This window comes from Poromitra crassiceps, assembly GCF_964638095.1.
Source record: "Poromitra crassiceps genome assembly, chromosome: 18".
NCBI classification, from domain to species: domain Eukaryota; kingdom Metazoa; phylum Chordata; class Actinopteri; order Beryciformes; family Melamphaidae; genus Poromitra; species Poromitra crassiceps.
The window spans coordinates 8,168,167-8,187,468 of record NC_139636.1 but is presented as its reverse complement, the minus strand read 5'-3'; the positions used below and the strand labels follow the sequence as shown (position 1 = coordinate 8,187,468).

At 47.0% G+C, this 19,302-nt stretch overlaps 1 protein-coding gene across 1 annotated transcript in view; it reads right to left on the bottom strand.

The window, feature by feature from the left end:
- Positions 1-1,192: 1,192 nt before the first annotated feature.
- spire2 (spire-type actin nucleation factor 2) overlaps positions 1,193-19,302 on the bottom strand; it is a gene marked incomplete at its 3' end in the record, with an annotated part of 36,761 nt that continues 18,651 nt past the window's right edge. Inside the window, exons 3-15 of the mRNA XM_083654179.1 lie at positions 18,614-18,991; positions 17,897-17,977; positions 16,851-17,015; positions 14,486-14,572; positions 14,009-14,129; positions 12,417-12,583; positions 11,243-11,465; positions 6,731-6,858; positions 6,087-6,224; positions 5,895-5,962; positions 5,301-5,328; positions 4,060-4,157; positions 1,193-1,571 (exon numbers count right to left, since the gene is read on the bottom strand). Coding sequence (XP_083510305.1) covers positions 1,193-1,571; positions 4,060-4,157; positions 5,301-5,328; positions 5,895-5,962; positions 6,087-6,224; positions 6,731-6,858; positions 11,243-11,465; positions 12,417-12,583; positions 14,009-14,129; positions 14,486-14,572; positions 16,851-17,015; positions 17,897-17,977; positions 18,614-18,991 — 2,061 coding nt within the window. The remainder of the gene's footprint in view (positions 1,572-4,059; positions 4,158-5,300; positions 5,329-5,894; positions 5,963-6,086; positions 6,225-6,730; positions 6,859-11,242; positions 11,466-12,416; positions 12,584-14,008; positions 14,130-14,485; positions 14,573-16,850; positions 17,016-17,896; positions 17,978-18,613; positions 18,992-19,302) is intronic.

Below are 19,302 nucleotides of genomic sequence, written 5' to 3'. Positions count from 1 at the left end.
CAATCACAGCTCAGCTACGTGCATGACATCACGTGCCCGATGCACCGGGCATCAAGCGGCACGGAAGTCAAAGGAGGCGCACGCACAATTCTCGGGGCCACCGGAAATGTTAATAACTGCGCAAATTAGCATGCAAAAATTACAAAAAAAGGTGTCAATATCTTCAGTTCATGTAGATGCAAAGGATATGAAATTGGCTCGTCATAACTCGCATTCCAGGAATATCGCCATTCACGATGTCGCCACTGCATTTTCCTGGCCGACGGCCACCTCTCTCCCCCTGCGGCCGGAAGTGGCTGTCTGCATGGGGGGGAACCGCACGCCGGTTTCCTGCTCTGGGGCTGGACGCAGTGAGCCAGACAGCCACTGTAACCTGGATTTATATTGTGTCTGTAACATAAGGTGCTTTCGGACCAAACAGTTCTCAGGAACTGGGGACTGAGGAGCTCCCCCAAGAACTACATACCTTCAAGGGCTTTTTTTCTGTTCGCATTTGCACCGCCAATAGGAACGCTGAACTTAAGTGACATATGCTGCGCTAGTAGCTTCACAGCAAAACAAGTGTGTTCACTGGGAATTGATACTACTTTTACAATTAGCTAGCTAACTTAGCTTACAAAAAAGGGGGGCCGAGTTAACGTTAGCGTTGATATGACCACCTCAGGCATTTCTACAAGTTCAAAAAAGTTCCTCTTCCGCTGGGAGACTACCTACTGTGAAGTAGGAGCTAAAAAGTCCCTCAAAACAGCATTCTAAGAACTATGATCATTCCTAGTTCCGGCGATGCGAACACAATACCACAACAAGAACAGAACTGTTCTTCCTCCGGTCCAAAAGCACCTATAGTTATTGAAACGAAATTAGAAATTAGATACGGAAATGAGATACTCTTGCAATGCCGTTTGGACTTTAAGCTGTCTTATCACCATGGAAGTGAAGAGATTGTCAATGAGCCAACTGCACATTCCCCTGCATCTACATTGCATCCAACAACCAGGCCACGCCGTTAAGACTCTTTTTCATTTGAACCAATCAGAGGGCTCTTTGAGTCATTATGGCTCTGTATACCCAAAGAACCTTTGAGGAACCACTCAGTCTTCTGCGTGTGCATGGCTAAACAAGTGCAGCAGTGTGTGTGTGTGTGTGAGAGAGAGATGTGGGGGGGGGGGGGGTAAATCGACAGTCTGTCTACTCATTGGTCCACATTGTTCATCCTCGAAAGCGTCGACGGGGCGTGGTGAAGCTGCTGCGGGTGGCGAGGATGGGGCCGGGGTGGAGGAGGGTCCTGCAGGGGGCGCTGTGGTGTCTGGTGCTGGGGGTGCTGAGGCTGCGTGTGGGGCTGGGAGGGGTGAGGCTGTGTCTGGGGCTGTGGGTGGGGCCGTGGGGCTGCGGGGGCTCGGCTCTCCCTCTTGGGCGTGTTGTTGAGGATGTCCAGGCTGCGGCGGCTGGACGAGATGACGTCGGCGACAAACTTGGTGCAGTCGGCGCAGACGTCGCGCAGCGTGCAGCCGTGGGCGTACAGGTGCGGGAACTCCTCCTCCACCGAGCGACGCGACAGGCTGCGGAGGGACCTGGGGAGAGGTGGGGGGAGACGGGGAGTTAATGGTCAGAACTACCATAGAGTGAAATCTGTACATACAGACATGTAGCCACCGTAACCTCACTCCTGTTCTGAAGCCTCCAGTCTGGCATTTTGACTGTCACCGTCTTGGATGAGAAGAGCTGCCTGCTATTCACACCCCAAATCATAGTGTCCCTTATTGTCAATTTTACTTTAAATGGGACCATAATTTACAAAATGACCATCATGCTGTACTGAAGAAGACTTGAAACTAGCCATTGTGACCATAAACTCTTTCTGAAAGTGTTTACTGAAGTCATAAATCAAATGAGAAGTGGGTTTTTGACTGTGCTTGCATCATCTAGGGACCCAGGGACTGCAGATGAAATTGAGCTTCCTAGCTAATTTTGGGGCAGTTTGTGACTGTCCATTGTCCCTGTCAAAAGAAAGCAAGGAAAGGTCCGACCATAAATCATCAGGAGTTAAATTCATACTAGTAAACATCACAGTAAATAGGCACAAACGGATGTAAATTATATGAACATAGGGTGTAAAGAGGGGGAAACATAAATTGATGCTTTTCTGGATATATAATAGATTGTTGTACATATTGGTGGTTGTAGTTTATGTTTACCCCTGCACCACTGCTCACAACAATACTTAAAAGTCATTCAAAACCTATAAATTTAACAATGGCAGATTAAAAACAGCCAAATTTCTCACTCATGTCTTATTTTTCTGTCCTCATTCATTGCTGTCATTTTGTCTTCACACGTTCTTGTGCGCTCCTGTAAAATGCTTTACAAATCAGCACAGCATCTGGGAGAGTGGCGTAATTAGCTACATTCTTTACGATCTGGCATTTTGAGTGAATATAAACCCGGCACGTGACGAAATGCGGAAAGCGGTTGGACGAACGTCAGCAAAAACACAAAGAATCAGGTCAGCTTTTGTGATTAAAATAAGGCCAAACATTTGCGTTAGGAAACCCTATTCTATTTCTGTGCTGTGGCAGCATCCCTCTCAGTCTTTCTTTCTCTCCAGCTTCCGTCCTCTGTTTTCAGGTCGCGTGAGGCCGGTTAATTATTACATAATGGCTGCTTATAGACGGAGGCTAGAGGAGGAACTGCATGCATTATATAATGGGATGGGGGGAGGAGGGGCTGGTGATTGGATTGAGTGTGCAATCTCCTATTGGTTGAAGGGGGAGGGACTTAACTCGATTTAACCTGCGTTCTTAAGGTGAGGCGTGCACTCGTCCTTGGATTTAACAAGCCAGCATGCAGACTGCAGACATGCCAGTCTGCTGGCATGCAACACACACATACTCACTGTGTGCAACACACACAGACTCACTGTGTGCAACACACACAGACTCACTGTGTGCAACACACACACAGACTCACTGCGTGCAACACACACACAGACTGACTGTGTGCAACACACACAGATTCACTGCATGCAACACACACAGACTGACTGTGTGCAACACACACAGATTCATTGCATGCAACACACAGACTCACTGTGTGCAACACACACAGACTGACTGTGTGCAACACACACAGACTCACTGTGTGCAACACACACAGATTCACTGCATGCAACACACACAGACTCACTGTGTGCAACACACACAGACTGACTGTGTGCAACACACACAGACTCACTGTGTGCAACACACACAGATTCACTGCATGCAACACACACAGACTCACTGTGTGCAACACACACACAGACTCACTGCGTGCAACACACACAGACTGACTGTGTGCAACACACACACACTCACTGCGTGCAACACACACAGACTCACTGTGTGCAACACACACAGACTCACTATGTGCAACACACAGACTCACTGCATGCAACACACACACTGACTCACTGTGTGCAACACACACAGACTCACTGCATGCAACACACACACAGACTCACTGCGTGCAACACACACAGACTCACTGCATGCAACACACACAGACTCACTGTGTGCAACACACACACACAGACTCACTGCGTGCAACACACACAGACTCACTGCGTGCAACACACACAGACTCACTGCATGCAACACACACAGATTCACTGCATGCAACACACACAGACTCACTGCATGCAACACACACACACACAGACTCACTGCGTGCAACACACACAGACTCACTGCGTGCAACACACACAGACTCACTGCATGCAACACACACACACACACAGACTCACTGCGTGCAACACGCACAGACTCACTGCATGCAACACACACACACAGACTCATTGTGTGCAACACACACAGACTCACTGTGTGCAACACACACAGACACACACACAGACTCACTGCGTGCAACACACACAGACACACACACAGACTCACTGCGTGCAACACACAGACACACACACATACTCACTGCATGCAACACACACAGACTCACTGTGTGCAACACACACAGACTCACTGTGTGCAACACACACAGACTCACTGTGTGCAACACACACAGACTCACTTGTAGACTTGGCTCTTGTGGCCGTGGCTCTTTGGAGTGCTGTGGAAGCCCACGGTGTACACAGGGATGTGGGCCATCTTCTTGGAGGGAATCTTCATCTGGAAAACAAAGACCAATGTGAGGGGAGAACACGAGACGTGGTCAGTTAAAGGAAGGAACGCTTTGCTGATTTACAACACGCTTTTTATATCATTATAATGTCGGTAATATATGCAGCCTTTATCTTGTCTGCAGTTTATTCCAGACACTTCTGTGTTAGAAAGTCCAGAATGACGCAAAACGCGTCACACTATGGATTTCTCGATGCAGAAAACATATACACAAGGTAAACACTGTCCATCTGCATATATGACTGAGATTATAATGACACAAAGCGGGTTGAAAATCGGCAAAGCCTGCCTTTAATGGAATTAGGTTGAACAGCCACAAACAAAACCAATAGCCTGGAAACAGGCACAGACTAGAGGGCACTCGGTAGAGTGCATACCTCCGTCACAGCGTGGCGTTACGTGAAGCCGTTTGGAACTTAGGCGCCTTTTTGTGATTGGCTACCCCCCATTCCCTTTTGCCCAATGAGCATGGAAAGTTAATCCGTTCTAAGTTGGCCCATGACCAACCTTCCTGCCAAGTTTCGTGCAAATCCATTCACAACTTTTTGAGATATCCTGCTGACAAACTGACAGACAGACAAACAAACAGGAGCCAAAACAGAACCTCCTGCCAACTGTGTTGGCCGGGCCGGCGGAGGTAACTACAGACTGCACACTCAGAAACCAACAGTCATCCATGACCACGACACACATATTATTACAGTCAGAGCAATATCACACAGTCACACACAGGAACTATCCCCAAAAACACATCATTAATGACAAGTCACAAGTAGGTTTCACAGAACAAAACAAGACAGAGGAGTCACAAGAAATAAACAAATGCAGAAGCACAGAAACGACACACAAACACCCAAAATGTCAAACCTACAGAGCACAGAACCACATATCCACACGGTCCGGGGCACTGGGGCAACAAATCGAAAATCAACAAAAGAATTAACATCAGCAGAAATAGCAGCCACTACCACCAAACAACATATTATTAAACACATATAATATGTGGTGAAATATCCAATCCAATATCCAATTTAGAAAATGTTACTTATTGTTCACGCTTTATAAAGCAAATAGCGAGCCAAATAAGCACAAACCGCCGGTGCATCGGGATCACACAGATCATGAAGTTACCTTTGCGCTGCAGGAGCCACAGACAGACCTGCAAGGGAAATCAAATGAATGAATGAACACACCATGCATGCCTGAACAGTCACCAACATGTGTTTAACCCATTGATACCTGATGCAGCATTTGTGTGTGTATCCCTTTAAGACCGCGAACCGCGTTAACGCGGGTCTTAAAGGGATACGCACACAAATGAGGGATATACACACAAATGCTGCATCAGGTATCAATGGGTTAATGAAAAAGATGAGAAAAGGCCACATCCACCATTTGATTTGAATTAATAAATACATAAATACATACATTTTGGAATTAAACCCTTTACACACAAGCTCTCCAATGATGTGGTAACACTACATTTAATGTTCATTAACTAACGTTAACTAATGCACCTAAAGCCCTCCAAAAAGCATGAATAGTGTGTTTGTGTACATTTAACACTACCCAATCTTTGTTATTGTCGTTATTCATGTTTAATTCGTGTTAGCTAATGCATCAGTTAACATTAGTTAGTGAACACTTAATGTAAAGTGTTACTGACGATATGAATTAAACATGAATTCGTGAATTCATATAAATGGTGAGGAGAATATTTCTCACCTTTTACACAGTAAGCAGGTGGACGGCCAAGAGAAGAGGGGGAACTTCACTCTACAGCAGCAGCAAACCTGCCACCCACCCCCACACACACACACACACACACACACACACACACACACAAACACAGATCAGGCGTCAACACGTCTATCAGAGCACCCTGCACTGAGAGAGAGGAAGGCATCATTGAATTACCTTGCCTCTCTTCAGGTTACTATAGAGCTCTTTGTTCTGGAGGAACTTCTCCATCTCGGCCTTCACCAGCACACGGCGCACGTTGATGACCTCCTCCACCGTCAGGGCCAGACTCTCCACGGGGTGGCTGAACTCCTCCTGAGCGTGGCCGTCAGTAGAAGAAGAAAGAAGATTGACGACGAGTGGGTGGTTAATCGACAAAGCTTTGGTTTCACCGACTGACTACTGAACGCTGTGAACATTTTAAAAAGAGTTTCCTCTCATATTTGATGTTTTTGTCCTGGTGGTCAAACTGTACAAGAATTTATGAAAATATACACTAAGAAGCGGTTGTAGTAGCTCCTTAGTGTTTGTCCCGTAAAGGTTGGTGTGTGTTCCTAGAAAGCCTTCAACTGCCTATTCCTGTGCCAAGCTCAGTTCTTACCACGTAAACCTCTGCATAAGCCACCAAAAAACCCAGCAGGCTGGTAATTCTAAAATGACAACGGAAGATTTTAATCCAATTTTAATCCAATCCCATATTTAATCCAATATTGTGCATGTTGTCTGTGGGAATGTAAAAGGACATAATGCAATTTACTATGTGTGCTGGTGTTAAAGAGAAAGTGAAGTCTCTGATCTTGTCGTTTGCGATGTGAACTCACCATCCACTGGTGCTCGTTTGCCGATCTGCAGCTGGACGTGGCTTCAGGCCCCTCCGTCATCTCGTCCACTGAGCTCAGGGACAGGCGGGCCGGAGAGGGGGGCGCCCAGCCGTGACCCGGGAACGAGGCTGAGGGGTGGAGAGGTCGGGGTGGGGGTAAATGGGACCAGAAACACAATTGATTGGATGGAATCCTATAGGAAGAATGTGAAGTCTCTGAGTGTGAGTGTGTGAGTGTGAGTGTGTGTGATTGTGTTCAGCCACAGCTCTGCCATTTGACGTGTGATCATCGCGCTGAATCTTTCAGGAAGTGTAAACAGGACGCCTACAGAGCCGGATTTTTCTGAATTGGGTAATTAGGGCCGACTAAATGGGCAAATGGCTACATGTAATTAGCGGGCAACATGAGAGTGAACACAGGTTCAGCACCGCGGAGAGCTCCATTCGTTAGCTACTGATCGAAGACAACTGAGTGGAGTTGGAATCAGCCAGGGAAGTGGACTACGCAAACCCTCTGGGGAGAGAGAGGAGAGGCTGCATGCCAACTCTGTGAGCAAGGCCTGACTAAAAGGCCAGTTATACAGGGACGGGTATTCAGCTAGTCAAACGAGACTTAGAGCAGAGCCAACGAAGGAAGCTGCCAATCCCAGTCTGTTGGTTCATTCAGCCCCGCCTCAGATCTCCACATGGAGGCTATACTAATACTACACTATACTAAGCCGTGTGTATTATGAATGTGATTTGAGCCCATCTGTAAGTCAGATCACAGCAGGAGGTCCCGCCCGGCGCGGGCTTCAAAAGAGCACCTCAGGCGGGCTCGTGACAAATTAAGCAGCCAGCCACTGCAGGTGGGCCTGCAAGAGGGGCGAGGGCTTTCAATGATGCAACTGTGACGAAGAGAACGAGAGACCACAGCTGAGACCGGCTGCCTTTTCTGTCTGCCTGTCTGTCTGTCTGTCTGTCTGCCTGCCTGCGTGCGTCTGTCTGTCTGTCTGTCTGAGACCACACTCATCTGAGACTGGCTGCTTCTGCAATCCTGCAAATGTCTGTCTGCCTGTCTGTCTGTCTGTCTGTCTGTCTGTCTGTCTGTCTGTCTGTCTGCCTGCCTGCCTGCCTGCCTGCGTGCGTGCGTCTGTCTGTCTGTCTGAGACCACACGCATCTGAGACTGGCTGCTTCTGCAATCCTGCAAATGTCTGTCTGTCTGCCTGTCTGCCTGTCTGTCTGTCTGTCTGCCTGCCTGCCTGCCTGCCTGTCTGTCTGTCTGTCTGTGTGTCTGTCTGTCTGTCTGTGTGTCTGCCTGTCTTTCTGTGTGTCTGTCTGTCTGTCTGTCTGCCTGTCTGTCTGCCCGTCTGAGACAACTTGCAGCTGAGACTGGCTGCCTCTGCAAATGCAAGGTGTCGGTCCAGCTCTAATGGAAAGAAAGCAAACCGGGCCGGGGGAACCTGCTCCAGCTGGCTGGTAAACATCATCAGAACCTGCTCCAGCTGGCTGGTAAACATCATCAGAACCTGCTCCAGCTGGCTGGTAAACATCATCAGAACCTGCTCCAGCTGGCTGGTAAACATCATCAGGACGTATCATTTGGATCAGCCGCTGATGAAAGTGCGGGCTTACAGGCTTAAGGGCCTCGGATTCAGACGGTTAGGGATCGAGACTCCCCTGTTGGCAGAGCGGTGAACTACGACATAAATGACAGGGCAGGAGAAATGCAACGTCCTTCACAGGGAAAACATCATGGAAGGCCTGCGCGTACAGCAGCACACCATTCAAAGCCATTAGCTTCCATCCCCGTACAGAGTCCTACTTGATCAGCACATCTTCATAAGTTGATTAGAAGCCATCACAACACTCCCCCAATTCAATTACACGCTGGACATAATCCCTCTGAACCGCGCTGCGCCCAGGTGCTGTGAGCACACTGGACCCACACACATTACTCCTGATGCACGCTAACTCAGGGAGCGGGAACGCTTGGGGCGTGCCTCGGGGGTGGAGAGAGGAACCCATGGGTGCACGCACGGTGGATACCAGAAGACCTCCACGCCCTATGACAATTTTTTTTTATCTTTTATTGCCTTGAGGCCCGCCATGAAAGCCAAATCAGACTTCTTCCCACCTTCATTGGAGTGCAGGTTACGACCGACAATAACAAGGAGCGCGCACGCTTCTGCAAACAAGGTTTTTAGTTTTTCATTTTGAAACGCATTGTCAGGAATAAGTCGTATTTTGCTGTGACTTTGCTATGCATATAAATGAAAGAGGAGAAAAAAACAAGTCTGATTTAATGGGTTTTCATTCCAGCCACTAGGCAATAAAAACCAGAAGACTTGAGCAGCCAGGCATGTGTAGACTTATGATACCTGCTGCACTGACAATCACACTGTGTTGGATTCATTTGATTTTGTGGGAATAAACGTGGCTATCGGTTTATTGGCAAATTCATGTGAAATCATGCACATCTTTCATTAATCCTTTTAAAGTGTGAATCTATAGAGACCCTTGGAAACCACAAGGTGGAGGCTGACATGCCTGTGGTTGCAGTACAGCTGGCAGTGTGCCTCCCTCTATAGGAAAAGAGTTAAAACTGCAGCCAATGTAAACAGTCCATTGGTGTGAAACAGTGGCGCAGTGCTATCTATCAGAATCCACAAAAACCCTGTTATCCAGGATGTAATGCAGCCCTAAAACACTCAAGTGACTGACTCAGATCATTACCAGAAAACAATCCTTTACATTAGCGATCCTCCTCATTGGAAATTCTCTTTTCTCTCAGAGGCCAGGGTCAACTGCAGGACACTAGAGTAGACTAGTGGTTCTCAAACCTTTTCAAGTCAAGGACCCCTAAACTGACACAAATTAGATCAGAGGTTGTTCCAGGGCCCCCCCATCTGATAAGATGTTTTGCTTTTAGATGTTTTATTACAGTACATAAAGAAGTGTATGAAACCCATGACCAAAACAGTCATACATTGTCAATCATTGTGTTACTTATGGATAGAATTATAGTGAAAATGAATCATTCCCCTTTTTGCTGGGGACCCCCTGGAACCCCCTCAAGAACCCCTGGTGGTTCTTGGGCCCTACGTTGAGAAGCACTGCCCTACAGTGTTCTGGCCTTGTACCATATCAGAATGTGGTGCTATAAGAACCCGTTTTTTTTTTTTTTTTACAAAGGTTTTCTCTATAGCTCCATGCTCAAATGGGAATCATTAAAATACCTTGAAGAGCCACACTGGGTTATTTGTGCAGACTGACCATCGCCGCCTGTGGCCCTGATGTGGCCCTGATGTGGCCCTGATGTGGCCCGAGGAATTCCAAGACTTTTCCATAACTTTGTATAACTCATGTTCTTCATTCCTGGTTTGTTAGTGTTGTTTTTCTAAAGTGGTAAACAGCCTGGTTTCCATTACAGAGGAAAAACGGCTGTGGAGGAAAAATAGCTGAAAACAACCATCTATGAATGCGTGGAGAAAGTTGGAAATGCATTCTGCTATATTCCTGTAGTGTAGAGCGACCAATTTGTCAAATTTGCTGACAGTCCCTGACCTTTGAAAAACTCTCTCTCTAATAAATCACGATATTCCAGCAATGACATTACCAGTGTTGTGCAAGATCACACACTTCACAAGAGCGAGCGCAAAGTTCAGCTCAATTCAAATGAACTAGTTCACATTCATAATTCACAATTTTGAATTTTGAACGAAGTTCACAGTCCCAAAAAATTAGCAGTTAGGGTCGTTAATGTCTTTGTGTGTGTGTGTGTGTTTTAACCTCAGACAGACATTGGCATCAACTTAGTGCACAAGAATCAAGTCAGCTAGAATGTAAAAGGAGCTCTAACATTTTAGGCCTTTCAAAATAAAACTCTTATTGTAACGTTAACCTTAATATTAATTTTGAGGAATGCTTTATAGCCAGTTTCACTCCATATGAATACCTTTATTCTGAAAGTAAATTACGGTACAGTATTTCCGTTGCTAGTGGGTAACTGTCGTTGTCCTGTCTTGACACAGCCCCAAAATAGGCTCAAGTCTGCTTGTGTGTCTGAGTTGTGTGTCTCCCACCCACAGTAGGCAGAGAAGAGAACAGAAGAGAAGAGAAGAGAAGAGAAGTTTTTGTTTCTTATTTAAATTCCCACATGCATGAAAACACAATGGGCAATTATTGAGGTCAGAAAAAAGCGAGAAAAGAGCTTAAAGAGTGTCGTTAACACACTCACTCTATGTTCATTAGTTGCAAATGGCACTCGGCTCACTGTTCACGAAAATATGAGCTCGTTCAATGAACGGCGCTCTTTTAGTGCGTTCATGCACAACACTGGACATTACTGTACAACACTGGACATTACTACACAACACTGGACATTACTACACAACACTGGACATTACTGTACCTGTAGGAACCCCACAAATCAGAGGCTATTTGTTTCAGTGCAGCTCTATAGAAAAATAACCCTTTATAGCCGAGCAGCCATTGATTGGCGAGATGGGCAGCCTACACTGACGCACTGACCTCTGTGCGCGGGAGGCGGCCCGGCGCCTGTCAGTGTCTGGGCCCGGGGCCTGGCGCCCCTCAGCCTGACCACCCCGCCCGGCAGGCCCGACCCGCACAGCGAAGGAAGCGTCTCCCCGCGGAACAAGGCCAGGTCGTGCTCGGAGAAGGACCGGTCCCTTTTCAGAGGCGTGGGGGAGCTCTCCGCCCTCCGCAGCTCCCCACCGTCCGGGGACTCGTCCTCCTGTGGGTGGGGGAACGGGGGGAGGAGGGAGGAGGGAGAGGGAGGTGGAGAAGGGGTGAGTGGGGGCATAGGGCAGGGCAGATAGTAGGAGAGGGAGGTGGAGAAGGGGTGGGGGGAGGGTAGAGGGAGGGACAGGAAAGGGAGGGAGGAAGGAGGAAGAAAGGGTGAGGTGAAGGGCAGGAGAGATAGAACGAGTCGGAGGCAGAGGAGATGTACATTGTTTGTAACATGTTAAGACTCTGTGTCAACTCCAAGCACCAACCTCCGCTTCTGATAAATGAAGCCAACGCAGAAGTACCAAAAACTGCAGTTCCTAATAAGTTTTGACCTGTAATTCTAGCGGAATCCTTAGGAATGGAATCCTTACGCTAAAACGTGTGTTATTTCTGAAATGCTTAAGCCCTACTTACAGTATGATTATCCACCCACTGTCAAGTCAAGTCAAGTTTTTGTATAGCCCTAATTCACAAGGATGTCTCCGAGGGCTTCACAGAGAATATGTCTAGCTAAATCTAGCTGGCACAACAATAACAATTACAGTAATAATAACAACAACATGATTGTAACAATCATATGATAGAGAGAGACTATTATTATTATTATATACTATGTGCTATTCTGCAGCTGCACAGATGCATCGTTAGCCCACGCTTTATATTCTCACAGCCGGCACTTAGTGACGACAAGGATGACCCCTTTTCTTTTCTCCTCTGAGGATCTTGTCGCCGAGCGCGTGTCTCTGACCTCACCTCCAAGATGTTCATCTCCTCCATCACGGCGAGCGTGTCTCTAACCTCACCTCCAAGATGTTCATCTCCTCCATCTCGGCGAGCGTGTCTCTGACCTCACCTCCAAGATGTTCATCTCCTCCATCACGCCGAGCGCGTGTCTCTGACCTCACCTCCAAGATGTTCATCTCCTCCATCACGGCGAGCGTGTCTCTGACCTCACCTCCAAGATGTTCATCTCCTCCATCTCGGCGAGCGTGGGGGCCTTGAGCAGGATGCGGGGGCGGGACGTGGGCCGGGGCCCCGGCTCCGAGACGGACAGGTCGATGCACGAGGTGGACTTGACGTTGCAAGGCCACGTCTGAGCGAGGCAGGGCAGAGAGCCAAACGCTGCGAGGAGACAAACCCAAACAGCAACAGAGAACAAGTATGTCAGATACACTGAGAACATGGAGAGTGGTTTTGGATTGTGAACATTGATTTTTCTTTTCTATCAGGCTTCCCAAACCTTCTTAAATTCAAGGAATTTTCACAACATTTCACAACAATTTCACAACATTTTCACAACATTTGCACAACATATAGAACAATTAATCTAATTAAGAATTAATTGAATCCTCTTCAGTAAAGACAATGATCAATCAGTGTTGTTTTGTTTAGGTTGTGCGTGTATTGACCCTCTCTGCAAAGCCAGCCTCCTTTATCCACAGCCTACACAGTATTACCCCGACCTTGATCTCTAAATAGCTAATCGATATATATGAAATACAATACCACCTTCACATGTACTTTAGCTGGAGAGAAAAAACTACCTGCTTTCTACAAACTAGTATGCAGTACTAGACTGTAGCAGCAGCCTTACAGGCTGCAGTACAGGCTGTGCAGTCCACAGTGTACTTAATGACATTATTTAGCAGAGTGTGTGGTCTGCGCGCCTCCACTATATCATTTGTTATCTGAAAAGCACAGTGCAAGCACAACACAGGCTGACTTGAAAGTCATACAGTGACTGTATATCGGCCAAATACACACACACACACACACACACACACACACACACACATTACAAGAGCAGCACAATGAACCCTATCATTAACTTTCACTTAATGTCACCACAGCGCTACTACAACAACATAAAGGGCACAATAGCTTAATAATAACACTTTCCCAGTTGTCATCCGACTGGTTTTCTAGGTTGACAAATGCACACAGCGAGTAGAATATTCAACACTGCCTCTCAGTGGCCACTTCAGAACTGTCCCGTTGTGTCTCTCCTATAAAAACACAAGGTCTACCTTTGAAGTGACGCACCACAGGTCAATTGGGGGGGGGAAGGGATCCCTGTTGGGTCTAGATAAGATACAACATCAACTTTCATCCTAGAGCAAAATTATAATTTGGGGCGGCTGTGGCTCAGGAGGTAGAGCGGGTCGTCCACCAATCGGAAGGTCGGTGGTTCGATCCCCAGTCCGCATGTCGAAGTGTGTCGAAGTGGGCAAGACACTGAACCCCAAATTGCTCCCGATGGCTGTGCCAGCAGCCTGCGTGGCAGCTGGCCACCTTCGGTGTGTGAATGGGTGAACGTAGGCACATTGTAAAACGCTTTGGATAAAAGCGCTATATAAATGCAGTCCATTTTGACCATTTACCATAATTTCCCAACATTGAAACCAATCCAGCCAACTAGGTTAAAGCCAGGCAGCCTGTGGTGCCTGGCTTTAACGTAGTGGTGGATGCTGCAGGGTGCAGTGAGAGCAGGCCTGGATGCTGCAGGGTGCAGTGAGAGCAGGCCTGGTGAACACTTGGTTTGCTTACGTCTGGGGCTGGTGGGCGGGACCACGGGCCTCAGCTTCCTCTCCTGCTTGATCCCAGCCAGGACCTGCTCATGGAGGCACTGCTGCACCTGAGGAGCAGGACGGAGGCAGCGCTCTGACGCCTGCAGAGGACAACGACAACACTTTCACACTCCTGACAAATCTGGGAGAGGTGACTAATAGGACAAAAAGCATGATTCAACCATTCTGGGGTTTTCAGGGCCTCCGCTTCGTGTCAGGGTCTGATCACCCTGGCCTGTCGGCGTTTATTTTCCAATAACGACCGGCTCGCTGTGCATAATCACTTACATATCGATCAAATCAAAATTGTGTCAAACTTTGTGATATCAGCAAATATTGTATCATTGGCCAAAGAATCGATATACTCTCGTATCGTGAATGAACTTGTGATTCCCACTCTAACTGCTGGTGCAGTTACTCTAACTACTGTAGAGTACTGGGAGTGGAGGCCGCTCACCGGTTTGAGTGGAGGTCTTGATCTTATGAAGTCCAGGATCAGTTCATGAGCGTTCCTCTTCACTCTGGTAGGAATGTCGCCGTCCACCTGGGAAAGACAAGAGAGGAACCTTATGAATCTGTAATAACACAGTAAGATGCAAAAAGTCTCGGCACTTGAAATACTTTTAAAGTGAAGTGAATATAATGCTACTGCATACATTACTTAGTGCTTAGACACTCAGAAAAAAAACATTTCTTAATATCTGTCTCCTGGCTGAATTCTGTATCTGTGACGATAGGCCTCAAGATGGCCACATGTATGATGATTGATGATCGGGAGAGACCATAGGTTGAGGCCACGTGTCGTCATAGACGCTGGTTTAGCTGGCTCAGCCTGGCTGGGGGCGTGGTCAGGGTGGGGTAAATTCTCCCATTCTATCCATTCAGCAAAGGTAGAATTTAGCTGATAGCCCAGCCCAGGCAGACACGATCAGGGATTTAACCACTGCAGTAAACGCACATCTGAGAAGACGTCTTGTGTTCTGCTCTAGAACCCCCAAACCTGTAGTTTAGAGCCGCAGCACCGTCTTTTGGTGAGTCAGCCCATGAGATATATGGGCGGTTTTACCCCACTCGCGCGCCAGCCGTTTAACATTTTGCGGGCGTTCCCATACATGCGGACTGTCTCTATAGCACATTTCACTCGGTCCAAAACTTAAAAAAACAACATGCGATCTCTCCTGTTTCTAAATATATCTGAACCGTTTGGTTTGAATAAGTAAAACTATTTTTATAAGCATTTTATGAAATGTCTATGGGAAAATAAATGGGGAAAGAAAATCTCTGGTACAGTGCTGAAGCAGGAAGTGACGTTCCACTTTGGCTCTCTATATATGGCACAGTGCATTGCATAAAACGGGAAGGCGAGCACAGCAAGGACTTTCAATGACAAACTCGGGGAGTCACACAACACAGCGAGTCACATGTCTCACTGTCTATGCCCCATTTACAGAGGGTGATCTCTCACCATGCTCAAACCATGGTGCTGCAAAAGCTATTTCAGCAGGACAGAACGAGGGAAAGATTCCACAACTTTACGATTGATAAAGAATCTTTTGAATTTTTCATAACAAAGGAGACGACTTGCATTGTTGAAACACTTTAATTCGGTATCTATCAACTGCAACTATACTAAACAGGTCTTGTCTCTTACTGTGTCACTACGTCTGTCTGTGTCAGATTGTTGTGGAAGAGAAGACAAGCTCTGTCGTTGTTCGCCCATAGAGGTCGGTCATAGATTAATTCATGCCCCTTACCTAGAACTGCGCTTTAGTTAACAACAAATCATTTTTGCCAATTGAAGCTGCAATTAGGGCTGCAACTAACGATTATTTTCATAATCGATTAACCCTTTCACGCATCATCTGTCGATTATTTTCTCGATCGATTAGTTGTTTGGTCTATAAAATGTCAGAAAATGGTAGCAAATGACGATCAGTGTTTCCCAAAGCCCAAGATGACGCCCTCAAATGTCTTGTTTTGTCCACAACTTAAAGATAATATCAGTTTACTGTCATACAGGAGTAAAGAAACCAGGAAATATTCACATTTAAGAAGCTGGAATGAGAGAATTTTGACCTTTTCTCTTAACCCATTGATACCTGATGCAGCATTTGCGTGTATATCCCTCATTTGTGTGTTTATCCCGTCACGCGGTTCGCGCACACAAATGCTGCATCAGGTATCAATGGGTTAAAATTGTACTCATAACGATTAATCGATTATCAAAATAGTCGTTGATGAATTTTCTGTCGATCGACTAATCGATTAATCGTTGCAGCTCTAGCTGCAATAATAAAAAAAAAGTCTGACCACTACAAGGCATTGAAAGCTGCAACAAATTTGTAAAATAATAACACAGCAAAAGCCACTGCACTACAGAGGCCTACCAAAACAAAACATTGCAAAGAAAGCACCATGCATAAAAGCTAATAGCTAAGCTAACTGTACCTATGAAAACAGATCTTTCTCCTGCTGAATGTTACATGTCCCACAATGACAAGTGAGGAGGCAGGTAACACGTTTACTCGCTCGCAGGAAATCAGAAAAGCCACTAAATGGACGGGGAGGAGCTTCGTTCAGGAGCAAAAGTTGCCCCCAGAAAAGAGAAAAAACAGCATCGCAGCCGGCTGCTGTGGGGATATTGGTTTATATCATTATGGCTCAATGAATGAAATCTCCACATAGCACACATTCATTTCAGGATTGGTATTAAGGTGACCTGTTATTAGGCTGATGTCACTTATTGCTGGTTTCAAAGCCTTTATGTCCTTTGAGAAACAAAATGTCAATATCAAACTCTTGTAAAAAGACAGCTTTCTTACCATGACTTTGCGTAGTTGGAACTTGCGCGCCCGTATGTCCTGCATCAGCATCTCGAACGGCGTGAGGCTGAACTCTGTGGGCAGCGGGTTGAACGGCTGCTCCTGCACCTTCTTCAGCTTCACGCCCTGCCTCAGCTCCTTCATCAGCGCAACCCACAGACGCGCCTGAGACGGGACGCACACACACACACACACACACACACACACACACACACACACACACACACACACACACACACGCACACGCACACACACAGGTTACACAACCCTGCCTTCTCCAATGAGACATACTGCAACCCAACCGCCAGAATAAAATGTCAGCATTGTACGTTTCTGGGATCCACGGACACGTACAATCTCAACGTAAATTCAAAACAAAACGTCGGCCTTCTATCTCAATATAAATTTGAGACTAAACGGCGGTTGATTCGAAAACCTTGCTGCCTTTCCAACATTAAACGCAAATAAAACAACTTGAACAACTTTGGTGATGTTTAGGCCAGTAAAACAGCTTAGTTATGGTTAGGATTATGGCTTGCGGTAGGTTAAAACAACAAAAACGTTACATTTAGGGTTGAAATGAAACGCTGGGGATCGAACACAGCTCTCCGGTGTGAAAGGCGTTTCAGGTGTTTACGCCCTCCATCCACGGTGCATAGTCTTTCAATAGCAGACTCTACGGCTCACCTGGTAGCACGCGGACCATGGAGGCTCAGTCCTTTTCGCGACCGACGCGGGTTCGAATCCGACCCGAGGTCCTTTGCCGCATGTCATCCCCTCTCTCTCCCCTGTCTGTCTACTGTCCTGTCTAATAAAAGCAAAATGCCCCCCCCCCCCCCCCCCCCCAAAAAAATAATAATAGCAGAATATGTACGTATAAGGTTGATATAACATGTATCTAGAAACGTGATATGAGACGTATATTTGGTTCAGGAATGTGATATTAATTCTACGTATCCGTGGATTGCAGATATGCACGATGCAGACATGTTTCCTGGCGAGCGGGCTGGCTGCATACGCTCATATTGTCCCCTCGCTCAGCTCACCCAGTCTGTGTGTTCCAAAGCATCGAGCTCGGCCGCCGATCTGTCTTCCGGAGTTTCTTCTGTTCGGATCTTCTTCAGCATCTGAAATCATCAAACATGAAATCATCAAACATCAAACTTTTTTTTTACAAAGCTGCACCTAACAATGACAACAGTAACATAACAAGTATGATCTGCCACTATTTATTTATTATTTTATTTATTTATCTATCTATCCAGGAAGGTCCCATTGAGATACACAATCTCTTCTTCCAGGGAGTTCCTGGTCAAGAAAGCAGCACTTAAACACGGTGGTCATAAAGGGGCAGTAAGTCAGATTTGTGCTGCTTCACAGTCCGTAGGGACCATAACAGGGTTACTGATCACTACCCAAAAGACTCATGGCTTTCAAAACTCATTTCCGGGCCCTCCACCCTTTGGAGTTTCCCCAGAGATCTGTGCAGGAGATACACGAAGTTCTATCAATGCCTTTTCTATCAAAAAGCATTTGTGCTAGATACTGAACACATTACTGTGGTGGTAACAGGAGTGTCAGGATTAGGCTGAAACACAGTTTGATTGCCATAACTAATGCACGCACGCGCCGGCGCGCGCGCACACACACACACACACACACACACACACACACACACACACACACACACACACACACACACACACACACACACACACACACAATGAGATTAAAACTGTGACTGCTTTTGTAAAAAAACACACATCCTTAGCATCTCGGATCTTGATGAGGAAGGTCTGCAGCTCCAGCGTCTCTACGAACAGGGCCCTGCACACGGCCTGGTAGTGCTCTGGCGCCAGGCCCGGGTTGGCCAGACGGGCCGCACACAGCGCCATCACCTGGCGGAACGTGCACACTGGCCTGGTCGATGCGCCCTCCTCCTCTTCCTCCGCCTCGTCCTCTTCGCTGTAGCCCTCGTCCATGGTGCCGTTTCCGGCTGCCCGGTCTCCCTCCAGGCCCTGATCCCCCGCCGCCATGCGCTCGATGAGGCGCTCCAGCTGCGGGCTCAGCTCGCGCTCCTCGCTCTCGTCCAGCCCCCAGTCCAGCGCCCGGTAGATGGCCACGCCCAGCGACTGGACCAGCTGGATCAGACAGAGGAAGTAATTCAACAAATATGTCAACCTTCTTTTGACTTCAATTGACCTTTTTTCACAGCCGCCATTTTGTGTCTTAAAAGGCAGAGTAAACACAGGTGCAACCAAAAGATTAATGGGGGTTTCCAACTTCCAATCCATTTAGGTTTTCAGGTGCTGGGGCCCTCATTAATGTTTTGATTGCAAATGTGTTACTTCCTGCCTTTTAGATACAAAATGGCTGCTGTGAAAAGGGCCCATTGTAGCCCGCTCTTTGGGCCAATAGACCCTTCTCACGGGGCTCATTTTGTGTCGAAAAG